We start from the raw sequence: 19,056 nt of genomic DNA on the forward strand, positions 1-19,056 counted from the left end.
GTAAATGAATTTTGGATGTGAATCATCAAATTTGGAACTAAAATAACTGTGTGCCGATCCGGATCACAAGAGTGAGCTGAAGCCTTCTGATGGCCCATGATGCCAATACCACACACTGCAGAGTCATGCAAGAACACCCATGACCATATACAGACTTTGTGAAGTACACATGGCACTGAAGAAAGCAGTAACATGTTAGGATTTTTGAGTAAATCGGTCAGGGGCTCTGTGTCTGGTGAGATGCAAGTCAAAAAAAGAAAACATGTCACAGCTGTACACAGTATAGGAATCCAGATTTAACTTCTGGTGTCACAGATTTCACAAGAGACCACGTGAACTGCCTCCTGGAGCCAGTGACATGGAACTGCAGCAGAATTGCCCAGATCCAGTCTGGCGCCAAGAGAGATTGTTAACACAAGAAACCTGCAGGGGTGAATATCGATTAGAATGGTATATTAGGGGGGAAAAAATTAATTTGACCACGAACAGCTACAGATAAATAGGAAGACATCAATCAACAATGCAAGAAAGGTCTAAATACATCTATCTGCAGGCAACATGTCAGAGGTCTTGCTACAAAATAAGTGGACACATTTCGAACAAATACTTCCTTGCAGACATCTCATGCTTACCCCGTTGGAAGACATTCTTCTAGTCTCTTGTGATCAAAACCCACAGTGCCGGTGGGAGGCCCACCGGGCAAGCAGGTGGATGCTTGCAGAGTCATCTGGTGGCAAGCACACCTTGACCTGGAATCATAAAACAACAAGGGCATTGAGGGATTGTAGAAAACAGGAATGTTAACTGAACAAGAGTCAATCTTCAGAGGCACTAACACCACATTATGTTTACTAATTATCATTGGGGATAAGAACATACAATTTGACATCTCTGGAAATAAGCAAGCATAAGATTGCGGATCCTTTTTGGCAGATGCCTAGATTTCCTGCATGAGGGAAACAAAGCGAGATTTCGATCTGAACTCCTGAAGGGAGAGGTAAAAACCAAAGGTGATGCTAACTGCTACCACCCAGGTCCCGAGGGAGTTGGGGAAATGATGTTGCCGGTCCCTAACCTCTCCATCGGGATAATTGACTGCCTTTGATCATTGTGTACTTTTTATTAATCCATGTGCTAGGGCTGCATGAATTTAGCGGAAATTACCCTCAAATTCAATATCGAATGCTGGTTTATTGTACAGCTTCAAGACATCTACAATTCTCAAGCAACTGGTAATTCCTTGAATCAATTGAGCTAGGAATATAAGTTGATCTTTTTAGCAGGTATGAGGTGGAACAATATACCAGGATGTCTAGCAAATCATTCCGACCACTGGCTGTTTAGATTAATGATGGAAACATGGTATGTTCTGTGAATAACCAGGTCCCTTCCTGCACCTTAGCAGGACCAAGAATCCTTTCACATATTTTGTAAGAATGCATGTCAAGCCACGCGAACAAACTGGTCGAGTCCCTCTTCAGAATCAAAAATGCATGACACGTCTGGGAGATGTAAAGGAGAAAAGGATCTTAACCTTATGCACACCCCTGACATAACGATTATGTCAGATTACTGTGGCGGGATTTTGTGTGATGATAATGCATGTTACATGCAAGACTGACCTCAATGCATGTTAACATGACTGCAAATAATATTAGAGAATGTAACAGGCATATGGTCCAGAAGAGCAGACTAACCTAATTGTTTGTAACATAAATGTTTGATTGGTAAATGCTAAAGAGCTGTTTGTCATCTAAATGCCTGAATGGCGGTGCTAACACGTGTGTTTTCTTGCCATGCTTGTTGTAACCTCATCAACAAGGGAGAATGACCATGGCGAGATCTCTCTTGGAAGGAAGAAGGTCAAGCGTCTGCAAAGGGCACTGTTTGCACCTTTTTGGAGCATAGCTCTAAAGATAAGCTCCTTGCTCCATAAGGTATCATTAGTGATAAAGGTATACATGGTCCATGGGTGAAATTAGACCCATGGACCAGCTGCTGACGGAAGATGTAGAGTGGTGAATTCAGACTGTTGCCCTGATTACAGCATAAAGTATGTTCGGAAATTATGCATGGCTTTGCAAAATGTAGGCTTGGCAAAGTAAAACACCCATTTAAACTGGAACAACATTAGGGCACTTTGCATAGGAAACAGACAAACAGGTTAGGGAAAGTGAGCTGAAATATGATTGGGAATTATTTAACCGTCGCTCCGATCTGCAGATTGTCGGTCGAGCTCTTTGTAATAATTAAGGTCATTCTGACACACAAGACTGGTGGAAAAATACAGCAATATACATAATAGCACTCCATTTATCATCACCTACAGAAAGAAAGAAAAAACAGGGCTGTAGAGCTACGCGGATTAAGAGCACCAACACATTTATGAGGCTTGTTTTTCATGTGGATACCACCAAACCAGAGTTGGCTATTTCTGAAGGAGAATGGTGCAACCTCCAGAGTTGCGCTGGTTCAGGAACTGGATTTTATATCAGACCTAGAGGCAAGGAATAAGCTTTCGCTTACCCGATTCCGAGGTTGAAGACCCCGAGGAGTGATGATGATGGCTCCGAGGTCGGTCCCTCGAGTGACCCCTGGACCTCGAATGCCGCGGAGACAACTGCCTGGCCTCCAGCAGCTTTCGGTAACGCTTTCGCAAAGCCTTCGGAGCCATGGCCAGACAGTCGGAACATGACCGGGAGTCATGGTTGCGCTCCAGACAGTGGAGACAGATGCCATGGGGATCGGCCACCAACATCGTACGGCAACAGGCCTCGCAGGATTTAAACCCAGGCATCCCTACTTGGCACCAGGAGTCAAAGATGTAGAGACAAAAGTCTCAAAAAGTTAGTCAAAAAGTGACTAGGGAACATTCTCTAACCGGATCTGAGCTTGCTGGCACAGAAAAAGAAAGAACTGATGTCAGCGCGCATGGGTGGCGCCGAAGTAGTCTCCGTGACATCATCTCAGCGCTTACGACGCCAGCGACAGACACGGGAGCCGCATGACGCCACCTACCAACGCGCAGGGGTACTGCGGACATAAAAACTTTCCGGATCCAGTCTGACAACTGGAGATATTCAAAGGTAAGGAATCTATCACGTATAAGTGCTAAGATGGCTAAGATTACTCACGAGTAAGTGCTAAGATGGCCGCCTGGTAAGAGCTCCAGTCCGGAGCTCCTAGTGCCTGGGATCCCTTTTTGGAATTATCCCGGACAGCACCCATCTGCGCTGTACAAAAACAAGTAACTGGATTTACAGCAGGAAACAGGTTTTACATAAAAGTAACTGGATTGCAAAACACTCACCAGAACTGCAGCGGAGCCCTGGACGGTGGGGCGAGCTGGGGAGAGGACTGCTGCTCGACGCTGGACATCGGAGGAGTTGGAGTCCAGGATCCCCTGGAGGCGTCGCTCGGTTCCAGTGTCTGCACCGGACCGGTGAGGACTTCAGCGCTGGCTACGTCGGGAGTTCACCGTGAATGCTGGGCGGCCCACAGGAGGGCTACTGGCGAGCTGTGACCCGACCCATCTCCGCTGAAGCTGGGGAGGCTGTGGGGGCGTCGCTGGGGCCCTGCACCGCTTGCCACTCCGGAGGATCGCCGTGGGTGCTGGGCTGCTCACGGGAGGGATGCTGGCGTTCTGTGGCTCCGCTCGTCACCGCTGGAGCTGGGGAGAACGCCCGTGACGGCAACGGACGGACCTGAGGACACACCGGGGACCTGGCAGCCCCGAGGAGAGTGTCTCCACCTCGCCACCACCCCTGCAGGCATTGAGGGGGTAGGCTCCGCGGGGCATGACCGGAGCGTGCCAAATCCAGCTCGGCTGGTCTGTCCCCCTGCGCCTCTCTGTGACGACATCTGGGGAGCTGAGCACCTGATGGTCGTGAGGCTGAAGGAGGCGAGGGACGGAGCGGACTGGCGGAGAGCGGGCGAGTCTGGGCTTCCCAGCCTGGCTGATATTCGCGGGCTGTGATCGGCGTGTCCCGCCCGGACGGGGGAAGGGCAGCTCGTCCTCCGCCTGCAACAACAGCTATCGTGCTAGGAGTGGGGGAGAGGACCTAGGGGTCTGGCTCGGCTCTCCCTCTCACCCCGATCACACCGTTCATCACACCGCTCACCCAGCTTCTGGGGGTGAGCTAGGCAAGGAGGAAGGATTTGCCTTGGGGAGGATCTGCCCTGATCTGCTCAATGAGCTGCTCTGATCTGCGATCCTGTGCACGCTCACGTTTCTTTCTCTATTGGATGTGCTGCATGGATGCAATACTTGGGAGCAGTGACGGCCGGTGAGCCTGTTGACCTGGGCACCACTACATCGGTGTTATGCAAATGCTGGCAAATAAGGTCGTATTTGCCCCTGCTGCGGGGATTGCAGATCGCTTGCCAAAGTGAAAGCTGACTAAGGTATTTACTGCCCCAATACTTCTTGCTGGATAAGTTACTTTTTCTGCCCCACTCGATTTCCCTAGTGATTCATCCTGTACAAAAAAAAAAACATATTGTCCTCAAAATGGCCGGGGCCATAAACTGAACACTCTACCCCCGCCTGAACATACGAGGCCCCTCAGCAGCTCCTCCTCAGATAACAAATCTGAGATAAGACTCCCCTTGGTATGCAGGACCCTGAGCCAGCCGGAATGGAATCTGAAACTGCTCTGCCCTGCTATCAAAACAGCAACAACTAAAAGAGGACTAATGACTACATCCCCCCTACTTGGTGGCCATCTTTAAACTACTCTTGCTCTCTTTGGCGGCCATCATGGACTAGTCCTTCTGACCATTATTTACTATCGGTACGAAGGTCTCCACTTAGCTCTGTAGTTAAATATTGGTGTTCTTAAATATTTGTCTTTTACTGCGGGATTTATTATTATTGTATTTTACAATTTATGTAACCTAGTGCTCTTGATGTGTTGAAGTATCCACCTTTCACTACAGTATTATACTACTACTAGTACCCTACACCTTACGCAACTTACACCCATCGTCACTTTTACCCACTGACAGTGCACTGAGTGCTACCTCATATTCTAGTGTCGTACTTGTTATTGCTGTAATTTGTTTGCACATATATGGGATTCAGTAATTCTTTAATAGTCTAGCCCTATTCTCATACTATATATATGGTAAGCCGCACATATCTCACCTTTATCCCTATCACTCACTGTTCGCTACCTCACTTACTTGTTGGTTCGTCGATGTAAGGTACCTCACGATGTTGCACTGATTACTATTATTACTACCTCAGCCACCTCGTTTAGTCATGTAAGCTGCTCCCTGTCACCTTCTACACCTAGACTACACCGCTGCTACCTCGTACACGCTGATGTGTAAATATGATTCCACCTAACCGGTGCTACCTCTCATATTTTGTACATGTTGTAAGTTGACTGCTACCTCGCATATAGGATACATTAAGTAAGCTGCACCTATGCATTGTTGTTCTTGGAGTGCACTGACTTCTACCTCTTACACATTGATGCACTGACTCCTACCTCTTACACACTGATCACTCACAAGTGTCACTCCTTTGCACTGTAATTAGCGGCTGACAGTTTTTATTGTCGTCCTATCTCCTACACCCAACATCACAGCCTTCTAAAATGGAGCTCAACGGCACGCACACTTTTAGAATTAACTACCCTCCCACACTGACCAAAAAAGCCACTAAACGTTTTAAACATAACTTCTTGAGGTCGCACCCTGAAACACCCTTTGCCGACACCTACTTCTCACATGGCAATGGAGCCCTGAATACTGATATCATCTTCCACACCTCACGCAGAGCCCAATGGAGAAAAACGTTCCTATCCCTACTCACCGTCTCCACCACCAGGAAAACATCTCATGGCCTAACTCTCTCTATCACACCTTCCCACCTCTTCCCTGGCAGGACTACCATTACTATCTACAATAACGGGATTGTCCTAATACAATCCACGGATAAGAACCTGGAACTGCTAGACAACCTGTTCCCCAAGTTCAAAGAACACCTTTCCATGCTGCGGACCCCCACCCAGAACTCCACCAGCATTACCACCCCTGACATCGCAGCCCCCACCTACAACATCCATACCCCTAGCACCCCAGTAAATGGCCCACCTGCTGTTAACGCCCCTCACTCCACAAGAACAGTCATAAATGCCCTCACCCCATATACTAGCCGCCCCACTAACATGACCCATCATACCCCCACTCATACCTCCCCCATCCCTCTCCCCCCCGACATAACAACTCCCATTCACAACACGCCACCATCTGAACACACCATCGCTCGGAGCTTATCCACCCCCTCCTCCCTTCCCCCCCACGGCAGACCCATCTCTCTCCCCAGCCCTCTCCCCACTCCCACCCACGAGTCTCCCACATCTGACATATTAACTTTCACCCACACGCCACCATCTGCACACACCACCATTTGGAGTTTATCCACCCCCCCCTCCCATCCCCCCCACCGCGGATACCTCTCCCTCCACAGCTCCCTCCCCACTCCCACCCAAGACACTCTCACCCGCCCAACAAAAGATACAGAACATACCGCCTCTCCTACCTCAGCATCCCCCTCTCTCCCACCTCCTATTCTCAGCCCCCACTTTCCTCCTGTCTCCCCCACTATCTTCAGCCTTCACTCACTCTTCTACCCAACGGCTCCGTCTCCCACTGACGTCACTTCCCATGCCTCCCACCGACCTCCCATTTCACCTACTTCACCCACGCCCCTCGCCCACAAAAAGGCCCCCACTTTGAATGCCATCCCACTCCTTAGCACCACAGAACCCTCCAACAACACTAGTATATCCACCCCCTCGTTACCCTGCTCGCTTTCCAGCTCACTACTCAATGACTCACCAATGGCTCTCACCACAAACACCATCCCTAATCCACCTCCTGACCAGACTTTATACACCCTCCAGCAAGTCAAAGAGGATATTCTACAAATCAAAAAAGATGTCCACGCAATAAAAGAGCTTCTCTCCTCACAGCCCAGTCTACCTCCCACCATCCCTCTACCCCACAAACGACGCACCCTCCCTACATACACTCGCCTCCAACGACACCCGCGCTGGCCGACTATCCCCGTTCGCACTAACGCCCACCGCCCCCGTCGTGTCCTCAACACATTGTCGAACCGTGACTTATGCTCTCTACTACGCTCTTATGGCCCAGGTCCGGTAAAACGCATATCCAACACACACATCCCCATACCCACAATTCTTACAAACCCTCTGAGGCTCCCAACACTCAACAACAGAGGTTCCGTCCCTAACAACCTCAGAAAAGTTCCCCTCACACTAGAAAGCTCGACCACCCTTCCCTCTCCCAAACTCAAATGCATCCTACTCAATTGCAGATCGGCCCAGAGACACTCCTCCGACATCGCTGATCTCGTCTCAGCTAGGGATCTGGACCTAGCCATTCTAACTGAAACGTGGCTTACTGAAGCCTCTGCCCCGATTATGGACATACTAGTCCCCCCCAATTATCACATCATCAGGCTGGACAGGTCTCCTGGCAAGACGGGCGGGGGAATTGCATGCATTTTTAGGAGCAACCTCTCCGTTACTTAAGTCACCCCCCCCTCCCTCCCCTCCAGTGAACTCCTCTGCCTCGACATCACCAGCGAGGGCAAACAAGTTTGTGCTTTACATCTCATCTATCACCCGCCTGGTGACAATCTCATATTCACCCAACAACTCATGGACATGATCACTTCCAATGCCGGTCAGCAGACCACCCAAGTCTACCTGGGTGACTTCAATCTCCACTGGAACGATCAGAAAGATGCAGTGGTGAATGGCCTCAAAACTTTCCTTAATGCGCTTGACCTCACCCAAATATGCGATAGACCAACACACGACAAAGGCTCGATACTCGATCTCATCATTGCCAAAGAGAACTCCACACAACTGGAGGCGATTCAACCCTGCGACTGGTCTGATCACCATATTATCACCTTCTTTATCAATGAAAAAGTTAAACTTAACCCAGCTCAACCAATCAAATCCAAAACAGGGAAAAGGGACTTGAAGAACCTCAACCCCTCTACCCTGCCTCCCCACATCAGCAATCTCCTCCTTCCCCCTTCAGGTGCCTCGGATGTTCAATCACTGATGGACCACTACCTTGACTCTATGAACACAGTAGTCAATGAAGTCGCCCCACTGCAACTGAAGAGAGTCTCCACCAAAACCTCTAATCCCGGGTATGATGATAGTCTCAATGACGACAGGCGTACTATGCGAATGGCAGAGCGCACCTGGAGATCGGACCCTTCAGCACTTCACCTCAAAAGGCTTAAGAACAAGAGAAATGCCTACTTCAGGAAAATTAAGCGCACAAAGGCGGACTTCTTTAGACGCCAGTTGGACCAAGCAAAAAACAGGCCAAGAAAGCTGTTCGAACTAATCAAGACCCAAACAAAGACACAACCCCTACAATCAAACAGCACAACTAGCGACACCCCACACTGTGAAGCCTTCTCTGCTTTCTTTAAGATAAAGACTGACAATATAAGAAATGACCTCATCATGGATGTAAGTCGATTCCCCAACAACACCAGAATGTCATACACTCAACCTAAAAACAAGGCATCTTGGCTGCACTTCGATACCTACTCGGAAGAAGAAATACACAAACTGCTCTGCACCTTGAAGCCCTCTAATCACCTCACAGACCCTCTACCTGCTAATGTAGTAAAAGACTTCATCCCCTTGCTCCTCCCCCTCTGGACCAAAATCGTCAACAGCTCCCTGCAACAAGGCCTCATTCCGGACTCACTCAAGGTGGGGCAAGTCACGCCTATACTCAAGAAACCCACAGCTGATCCGTCTGACCTAAACAATTACCGGCCCATCACCAATATCCCCACCCTGGCCAAACTGCTGGAAAAATGTGTCCAACTAAAACTAACTAAACACATTGACCAATTTGACCTCCTCAACCCTCATCAATCAGGCTTCCGAGCGAAACATAGCACGGAAACAGCTATGACACACATAATTGATGACGCCCTCCAAATTCTTGATCGCAATGAGTCCTGCCTCCTCATCCTTCTTGATCTCTCGTCAGCATTTGACACGGTCAAACATGAGAACTTGCTGGAGCTGCTAAGCACCAGAATGGGTCTATCGGGAACTGTTCTCAAATGGTTTTCGTCCTTCCTTCACAACCGGTCACAGAAGTTCAAGATCGACAATGTGCTATCTACACCTGTGCCTACAGATCTAGGTGTTCCACAAGGATCCTCTCTCTCCCCCACACTGTTCAACCTCGTCATGGAACCACTCGCCACCTTGCTCCAAGCTTCCAATGTCCAATTCCATATGTACGCTGACGACACTCAACTCTACCTAAAGCTACAATCCCCGGAAGACATCAAACATCTGAATTCCACGCTCATAAACACTCAATCGTGGCTGGCAAACAATCACCTCAAACTAAATGCTCTGAAAACCGAGTTCCTACTCATCTCACCCCCGGCGAAAATTTCCACCACCCAAACATGGCTCAATAACCTAACAGCACTCAATGTCCAACCTACCATCGTGGATTCGGCGAAATCCCTAGGCATCACACTCGATGCCAAGCTCAACATGCAGCAGCACGTTAGCAAAGCCACAAAAGCAGCCAATTTCCAAATCAACACATTGAGGAAAATTAAACCCTTCCTCCCTGCTGAAGACTTCCAAAATGCGGTACAAGCTTTAGTCATCCCTCGAATAGACTACGGACTCGTGGCCCTCAGCGGACTCCCGCTATCCACAACTGCACCCTTAAGAGCCTCCCTGAACGCTGCAGCGAGACTCATAACTGGCTCAAGAAAGCACTCGCATATATCCCCAGACTTAAAGGCTCTAAAATGGCTACCTTTTGAAGCCAGAATACAGTTAAAAATTGCAGTTATGACACACGCGGCCGTGCACCACAATGCACCCAACTACCTCGCTCAAAAGTTGTCTATATCAGGAGGTTCGAGATCCAATAGAAGTTCAAAAAACTTACTCCTGAAACCTCGTAGATTCCGGAAAGAGAAAACATGCAAGCGCTCCTTCTCTGGAATGGCACCCAGGATCTGGAATGCGCTCCCGCCTGAAACCAGGCTGATCTCCTCCGCTGCACTATTCAAGAAAGAGGTGAAAACCATCCTTCTGGCCAAGATCTCCTGAACACTATTGGTGCTGGATCGGAGACTCTGCATTGCTTTGTATCACTGTTCACCTGTCCTCTGGCACTATACTTCTAACTTGTTGGTGTCACTACCAATATATGATACACGTTGGATTACTGATTCTCTCTCCTGATACCCTCACTCAGTGTTCTCTCTACACTAAGGCTTTGATATAAGCCATTCACACACCCAAGGTGCACCTGAACACCTCTGTGTTGAGATCAATGACTTGTACCGTCTTATATTACTTGTTTACCTGAGTGTATATTGATATGCCTTATGTATGTTACTATTATCCTACCATGTTAGTGACTATTATACTGCTCCCATTATCTCGGTTCACTCCCACTGCCCCTACCCTGTCTTTGTGAAGCGCTCTGATATCTGTAAGGATCTTGTTCGCGCTATATAAAACTTTGAATAAATAAATAAAATAAATAAATCACTAACGTATCTCTTTCAGATACAGTTTTTAATAATGGGCACTACAATTTCTGAAGCAGTAATGTTATCCTACGGAGGAAAGACATACACTGCGCATACAGGTACTTCACGGCGAAGTACGCGGCCAATCTCTCGGACTGAAGGTAAGTATGGGGCAAGTTCCAAGGCAGCACCAAACGGTCACTTTGGGTGGCACTGGGATTGCCAGTTGCAGAGTTGCTTTTCGGCATCGGGTGCCTAATGTTATCCTATGGGAGAAAACGTGTACTGCATTCGGGCACTTCACAGCGAATTACGGGACCAGTCACCTGGACTTAAGGTGAGTATGGAGCAAGGTGCAAGGTCACATAACAGTTCACCTTGGGAGGCCCTTGGGCGTCTGGATGCAGAGGTGTTACGGTGCTGGGTGTACCATTCATTTAATGGGAAGTGGTCCAGTTGCAAAAAGTCTGCAAGCTGGGACTGGGAGACCTGTCAGACTGACCCAACAAGGGAGCTCATGTCTAACAATGTTTCGGGGATGTGAAGACACCTTTGGTCCTCTTCTCCTCGGGCAAAGGTGGCCGGGTGCAGAGGTGTTCTAAGGCTTCTTGTTTTTGTCACCGGAAATACTCACGGTAGAGGGAGCCTGCATAAAGAGGCTGCAAGCAGCGGTGAGTCCACTGTGGGCAAACCCAAGGTGGGCTTTTTCTTTGGAGGGTTGGGGGGACCCTGCTGGCACAGCTGGCCAACATGAAGTCGGGCTAGGAGGCACGGTGCAGTGGTGTGTTGGGTGTCTGGTTTGCGGTGGCCCGGAGTCCTCACAGTTCTTTCGGAGTGCCTGCAGGATGCAGGAAAGCAGCTCTGCTACTCCACAGGAGTTCCTGCGTCTTTGTTGAAGGCAGGCAGTCCTCCCAGATTTTAGGATGCACAGCAGCTGCAGGACCAGACAACTTTAGCGCAATCTGGCAGGTACAGCAAACAGGGCGGCAGAGTTGGCACCAAGTCAGTTGCTTCTCCACAAGCCTTGCTTCTCGCAGCTCTTCTGTGTCCTATTTTTTAGGTTGACAGGAATCGGATTTCCTGGTGCCAGGGGCTACCCAAAATACTGGACTTAAGGTTTTTATGGGAGTGTAGGGTACTAGCCAATGGGCTACTTATCCCTGGGTTCGCTACACCTCCTATATGACCACTTCCGGTAGGAAGTGGGCTTAACCCTGTCCCAGAGTTCCTAATTCTGCCATCACCAAGATGGCAGACCTTTAAATTTCGTACTGCATCAGGTAGCCCACCTTAGAGGTGGAACCAGACGGAGAAGGCCATGCCTCTGACTACTAATTTGCACCAAATGGGCCATGGTCAGGGAAGAGGTGTGGCGCCGCGGCCAGGGCGACTGACGCTGGAATCTGGGGACCACGGTTCGATCCCCGGGTCCGGCGGCAGGTTAGCCCAGCACCATGTGACTCTGGGCAATAGCTCGCTTAATCTTCCCGACGGCCCCCAGCGCCTAGAGACCCTTACGGGTGATTGTGCGCCTTACAAATGTGGACTTTATGGTCCGGGGGGGGGGGGGGGGGGGGGGGTTGGTATCCCCTCACCTTTGAGGGAAGCCAGATTCGCATACCAAAAGCTCCTTGCCTTGGAATACTAATTTACCAGCCTTCCTGGAGGAGTAGTAAAACACCTCCCTCCAGAGCAGGCACTGTTCCTGACCTCCTGAGAGAGCATGAACCCCTGGAGGTCAGAAACTCACCTGTGGTAGCAGGCTGGACTGGACCAGTCAGCCAGCACACTAAAGGGCTGGTAGGGTTCAGGGGGTAGCTCTAAGGTACCTTATGGGTGATTGAATTAAAACATCCATCACTGGACTGAGTGTGGGTTTATTAATACCAGGTGTTTGATACGAAACACCATATGTTTCAGTGAACCCATTATCCCATTATGTAGCTGGGGGGAACTTTGTTTGACCGGTGCCCAGAACATACCTTTAATTGGCTTCCCTGCTCACTTGCAATATCCAGTAATAGAACTAGACCTCGCAGGGGCTTATCTGCTCATGCAGATCTGTCCTCACATAAAATATAATGCGCCCTGCCTTACAGCTCAAGGGCTTGCTGTAGGTGTGACTTACGTATATTAGATGCAGTAACTCTGGCATGACACCCAGGAGTGAGCCATGTCATATTTTCACTCATAATTTGTACAATTTCACGCAGCGTGCAATGGCAGTCTGTGTGGAATTTGTGTGTGTGTCCCTTCAGGTGGCATAAGAACTGCTGCAGCACTTTGGAACCCTCTTTAGCACTCCCACCCTAGGTACCTGGGGTACCATTTACTAGGGGACTTACAAGGGTGCTAAAGTCCTTAGCCAATTGTAGCACAATTAGACAACACCTTGTTTTGGGGAAAGAGCACTGGCACCGAGGTCTGGTTAGCAGGTCTCAGTGCACCGTCAGAGTTGAATATCAGCATCTAGTAGCTAAAGGGGGCAAAAAGTGGGAGGGGGGGATAACTTCCACAAAAGCCCAGTTTCCTACACTGCTCATTAGCCTGCTTCCTTCGGGAGCTTGCAGATTGCCTATGAGGAGGTGGAGTGAGGGTGATGAGGGGTGTCTATCCTGTCGTAGGAGAGTGCCCCAACTGTAGGCCGTACAGAGAAAAGGCATTATGCTCATCCAGCCATCATGAGGTACATCCCCAGCATGCACAGCTTCAGCGGACTGAAATGTAACTACCGGTCACGCACGAAAAGTGACAGTGTCATGTTGAACTTTGGCCTGGATGGTCAACTCTAATTTCCTGAGGAAGGGTATTGGAGAGGATGCATGCATGCTGTTTTCTAGTATCCAAGTCTGCACACAAACTGCACTGCGCTCTCTCTGCACATATGAATTGAACAAACGGTGCCCAGTGGTTTTCAACGTCAATAGTAGCACATGTATACTCAAGGCTTTTTTCCCTCCCTCTACTAATATTAGCTTTGCATATAATTTTCTACAATTCATCATCACTGAGGAAGCCTTGGCACAGCAGCCCAGTTCTGAATAGTGTTTGACAGTTATGTCAGAGCACAGCTCCTGACAAGCGGATAAAATTGAAATGAACAATCTTTGTTGCTTTTTCCCAGTTTAAAGTGGGTCAATATGAAGAAGCGTATGGATGGTTCTGGCCAAGAATTGCCACAAAGGAAAGAAGACTGCACACGCACAGTAGACTATGGTGGTCTTTCGAGGGTGCCCTCGGAGGTCAACAAACTTTCAGGACTCCACTATGTATCTTGAGTCCTGAAAGAGACCACCATACTCATAAATAGACCGATAGGAAATATCTAAAACGGCAGGACCTCCAAAGACAGTTTTTAAGGGTATAAGACATTATGCCCAGCCGGCTGACAAGCAATATGGGGAAGGGTTTAATCTACAGCTGCAAGCCAACGCAAACTCCTTCTCCCTCTTCTGCTTTCTCCCTGTGGCAGCATACGGTGCCTGTGCAATCAGAAGCCCACATCTTCAAGCTACATAAGCACTTCACTGGGTCTCCCCTTTAACTATCCAGTGTTTCATAAATTTCTCAGCAACATGCAACAATTTCACCTAACCCCGGGATAACAAACTAATATCATGAAATGTTAAAACAGGGAAATTATCTAAAACATTGTAAAGTCCTTCCTTAGCTCATCCATGTTGCTTTCTTTTTAAAGTCTCTGCAGGTGATCATTAGAACCAATGTCTGCAGTGCACTCCGCTTCACTTTGGCACAATTGGCTCTGGGGACACTTCTCCCTTTATGTGATCAGACTATGACAAGAAAATGGGTGCAGGATAAATGGGGACACAGTGTGCAAAGAGACAGTTCTCACCCACGTACCCACTCATTACAGATGTCACCATGATGTGTCCTCTAGTTGTCTCACTCAAAGCTCTGTGACTATTTAAAATACTTGTTTTTAACCGCTTTGTTGACCCATACATTTACTACAGCATGCTTAGTTTATTGCATGAATCATGTACTTTAAAATTAAACAGTTTGACCTTGCTAGTTGCACTGCCCCCTGCATTTTTAATGGGAGTGTGTGCACTACTGTCAAAGCATACTGCAGAGTTACATAATGGACTAAACAAGACTGCCTCTTTTAAGGATGTTGGTCCTTGACAGGCAGTTACATCTCTAATGGTAGTGCCTTTACATCACACAATCAATTGGAGCTTTTGCTAGGATTCATCTAAAAAACCTTCTGCGTGTACATGGACTCCATGGCTGGAATCCTCTGACAAACTGATGGTCGGCATCTAAATGTAATCGCTTACTGTCTATTCCGTTAAATGACAGTTATTTCCCCCGTATTCATTCTTTTTATTTTGCCACTTGTTTGTTGGGGTGGTGCTAAAATTGTTGTCAAAATGATTGTAACTAATTATTTCTTAGCCTGCCTCGAAAAATCAATGTTCTTGCAGAAGTCTAAGGAGTAGCAAAAGATTTGAAAAATTCAAAGACTGCTCCAGTTAAAGAGCTACTGAAGAGATCAAATCAGCACACAAGGTCAGCACTTACATATGCCACAGACAAGACCTGCCTGTGCTCTGAGCATGTGGTCTTAGGTTTATGACTTGGTTACAACTTTGAAATCTTGGCGTAAAGGATTAAATTGGCCTTGAGTTGTCTGTACTGATAAATAGATTACTTCAGTGGGTCCTGATAACACATGGAACACAACACAGATTTCTCATGCTTATCTTTTAACTCTCTCTTAGCTTTCGGTAACCACACTACAAAAGGAAACCTGACCAGTTCCACTGTGCTTCTGTACTGGAAAAACATATAGGATGCTCTTTCGATACCATTTACACAAGCAAAAAAAGAAGAGAATCTTCTGCTTATTTCTGAAATCATGTCAGCAAAAAATAAAATGTTTAGTCAGATACCAGGATTCAAAACTACATACACAATCAATCAAGTAGATCGGCAAGAACACTGGTCAAATGGCTTTTTAAGTACAACTATGCGGCACTCTTTTCACAGACTAATAACTTCTAAATCGAACTAAATTACCGCCATCATTCAAGGGACAAATTCAATTAGACAAGATAATGAGCGGGCCAGAATCCCTACATATGTATAATGCTGGCCAAAGGCACGTACCCGCTTCGTTCTTCGACAAGCGACAAATCTACGGAACGGTTTTATTAGGAAACATAAATCAGGCAAGCAGTGGTGGCAGCATCTGCAATTGCCTTTACTAGAGGAGGCTGGCATCTCATCCGTTTTAATATTGATTGTGGCTCACTGGAATCTGGAATACAACTGCGCTATTTTCTAGGCACCTTTTCATCAAGCCCTGTCAAAACTACAAGGACTAACATTTTGGACCTATTAGTTATGCCAATGTTGTTTGCTGATGTTGTGCAACATTTGCAAACAGCATTTTTGGCCAATGCTGTGCAGTGTCAGATATGGCTGCTTTATTTCTCAGGAGCACACCTGCGTCACCACGCATGTGTGCACGCCAATGAACTGGCCCATGAACTATTTTTTATTTTTATTTTCAGTTGCAAGATGTTTCGGTAAGTAAATTATTTTAAAAAAAAATAAACTAGTTCGAAGGTGAGGGGCCGGTAGCAATTTATATCATGGAGTTCCCCCCCAAAAATTGCTAGTACTTAAAATAAAAAAAATAAAAAATAAGGATCAAATGGATGGGTGGTAACAAAGGTGGGCATTTGGAGGGGAAGCAAGGGGAAGGGGTGTGGAAATACATTTTTTTTTTAAAAAGATGTAAAAAAGATGTTTTTAAGTATATGAGAAAAGCAGCACATTGTATAAAGAGAACAGGAGGGCTGGGGAGAAGAAAACAAGGTAAAGAGCAAGACAAAGCGCTGGGGCAGGGGAAGCAAGCAAGAGAGAGTGCAATACACAAAGGTGAGAGCAAAACTCAGCATGGAGAGAGGATATTTGCTAGGGGAAGCACAGAAGGGAGTGACCTGGAAAACACATGCACTCTCATGAATTGCTTCACCACAAAGAAAGTGGTAGTTTTCTAAAAGTAAGAAGGGGAAAAACAGAATGATGGTAATGAAGCAATGCTCCAGTGGAATGAACAAAGACAGTAGGTGGAAGACAATCCATCAAATAATCCAAAAAAATGAGTGACACAGCCAACAAATGGTACAAAATGGGCATGCTGTGATCCCACTGCAAGTTCTTGGTAAACCCACATTAAGTCCTTCGCAACCAGATAGTTATTTCAATATTAGTTACAAGATCACATTTGAACAGGTGAGTCTCCAGTAGGTTGCAGTAACTTCTCACAGTCATAATTACTCCATTAACTATTACAAACAAATGCAAGGGTGAGTTTCCTTTTCATGGAAACTGTTAATATTCGAAGAAAAACAAAGTTAAATACTACAAATGCAATAAACGCAGCCGGTATCACTGAAAGCGTTCTACGGCCAAATAAACACAGCTATGTCTTAAACAAGAACATTTAATCTCAGCTTGCAATTTTACTGTTACCCGATGGGTTATCTTCATGGTTGTAGTATTTTGCTGTATTTTGAGGCAGACTATACAGCTTCATAAACTAAATAAAATCAATCCATCTTTCAAATCTTACTCCACAATGGAGAACAGAAAAATAATAATGGCTTTGCTACTCACTTGTCTCTGCAGCCATCGGTGCAGTCGCAACCCACCAGGAACTCCCAGCTGGTGTTGATGTAAACACCTTTGCCGGGTATCCTCTCCTTGCTATATGCCACTTGTGGTGGTGGTGTTGTGTCAATCTCATTCACACAGGAAAGCTGAACATCCTCCCGGCCAAACGTTAAGTCAGGAATATAATAGTAGGGTTTTTGGGGCTGGAACTTGCGGTCAACCAGCACATAGGGGTCCAGGCAGAACATTTCCAGGAAAAGGAAGTCACACTCAGTCTCAAAAAGATAGCGCTCTATCTCCAACATTGTGCGCATACTCAGACCGCACGGAGTCTTGTAGATGACATGAAAACCCATCTTGCGGTTTACACGCCGCCGGGCTGTCATGCGACGGAAGTCATAGAGGAGTGGCACAAGAAGTGGGTTTTTGCCACGATGCTGGTCTTTTTTACGGGGCCGCACTTGGGAAAGGCATGTATAGTTACACACGTGAGGGATGTAAACCAGCTTCTCTGTCGGGGCACGGTAGGACACATCCACCGGGACCCGATCCGTCATCCCAGGGAACTGATGAGGAGCACCAGGCACAGTTGTATACCTGTGTGACAGAAAACACAAGTGAGGACATTCCTGCAAAGCTTACAGACCAAAAGTAAATAGACAGTGGTGTTAATCGATCACATGAAATATGTTCAACTGACTTGTAAACAACTTGTAAACAATGTTCTCCAATGTTAGTACATCCCTCAGATTCCAAGGGTGTGAACACTGGAGAAGCCAAAGCTGTATGTTTCCTCACATCACCCACCAATGTAACACCAGCCTTGCTCTGGAGGGTACTGCTTCTGGCTGAGCCAATAATTTTCCTTTCAGTTGAGACAATCAATATGATGGCAATCGCGAAGGTCCTTTTCCTAATCAATAGCACATCGCAATATGAACAGAGGCAACATTCTCATTTAAGACCTCTTGATTAATCTAGCCTGATCTTTCCTTCCCAGCATCCAATGGTAACGGCCTATTCCATACTATACTTGAAAAGTTCCCGGGGAATTCAGCACTCCGCCTATAAAAATTAGTACTTGTTCAAGCCATTCTCAAACCCAGAATCAGCACACGTTCTCTTACACTGAGCTACAACTTACACGCAGTCCCTTCCCCTGCAGCAGTAGGTTTCACCCTAAAGTTGCCAAAAAGTGTAATACTTTCCCTAGGTCTATCACTGCAATCTTCTATGCTTTTTTTAAAGTGGCATTACGTACAACAATTAAAACGCCTTGCTAAAAAAATTATGAAACAATGCAATACCAAATACTTCCAAGACAAGTTCTTAACTGAGATATGGTGGAGAATAGTTAGGGTGCTTCTGTGACTCTGTAACCAGAAACCACTGTAGGCATTTCCTCAACTATCAGAAGGCAGAATTTCAAGGGTCTGCTGATTCCACTGGAGCTCTATATCTAATTCCAAACGTATATGCACCCCTGAGCGCTCAACAGTGACCTAAAAGTCCACTTTCTATTCCCATTAGTAGAGAAAGAAAAGGGGCTTATAGGACAATCTGGTGCGAGAATTGTAATGACTTCTCTGGCAGTTTCCAGAGTCATCTAAGTTGGGAAGCGAGCAGGCTGCAGAAAGAGAAAACTGGGCCTGGTAAGTAAAAAAAAAAAAACAAAGTGAGAGAAGCATTGCATATAAATTAAAAAAGCCTCCCTGCACAGGAAAAATTATATGAAGTGATTACTACTGACAAGTTCATATATTTTTTGTAGGGAGAATAGGGGGTAATGTTGCAGTTTTGTCATCAAAATC

At 46.9% G+C, this 19,056-nt stretch overlaps 1 protein-coding gene across 3 annotated transcripts in view; it reads right to left on the reverse strand.

Moving 5' to 3' along the window:
• The window catches only part of SETDB1 (SET domain bifurcated histone lysine methyltransferase 1), a 144,250-nt gene that overhangs the window by 74,125 nt on the left and 51,069 nt on the right, over window positions 1-19,056 (reverse strand). For all 3 annotated transcript variants that reach the window (XM_078669412.1, XM_078669410.1, XM_078669411.1), the window contains 2 exons: window positions 17,249-17,842; window positions 633-749 (listed from right to left, as the gene is read on the reverse strand). In XM_078669412.1, coding sequence (XP_078525538.1) covers window positions 633-749; window positions 17,249-17,842 — 711 coding nt within the window. The remainder of the gene's footprint in view (window positions 1-632; window positions 750-17,248; window positions 17,843-19,056) is intronic.

The sequence above is a fragment of the Lissotriton helveticus genome, chromosome 12 (assembly GCF_964261635.1).
Source record: "Lissotriton helveticus chromosome 12, aLisHel1.1, whole genome shotgun sequence".
NCBI lineage: Eukaryota > Metazoa > Chordata > Amphibia > Caudata > Salamandridae > Lissotriton > Lissotriton helveticus.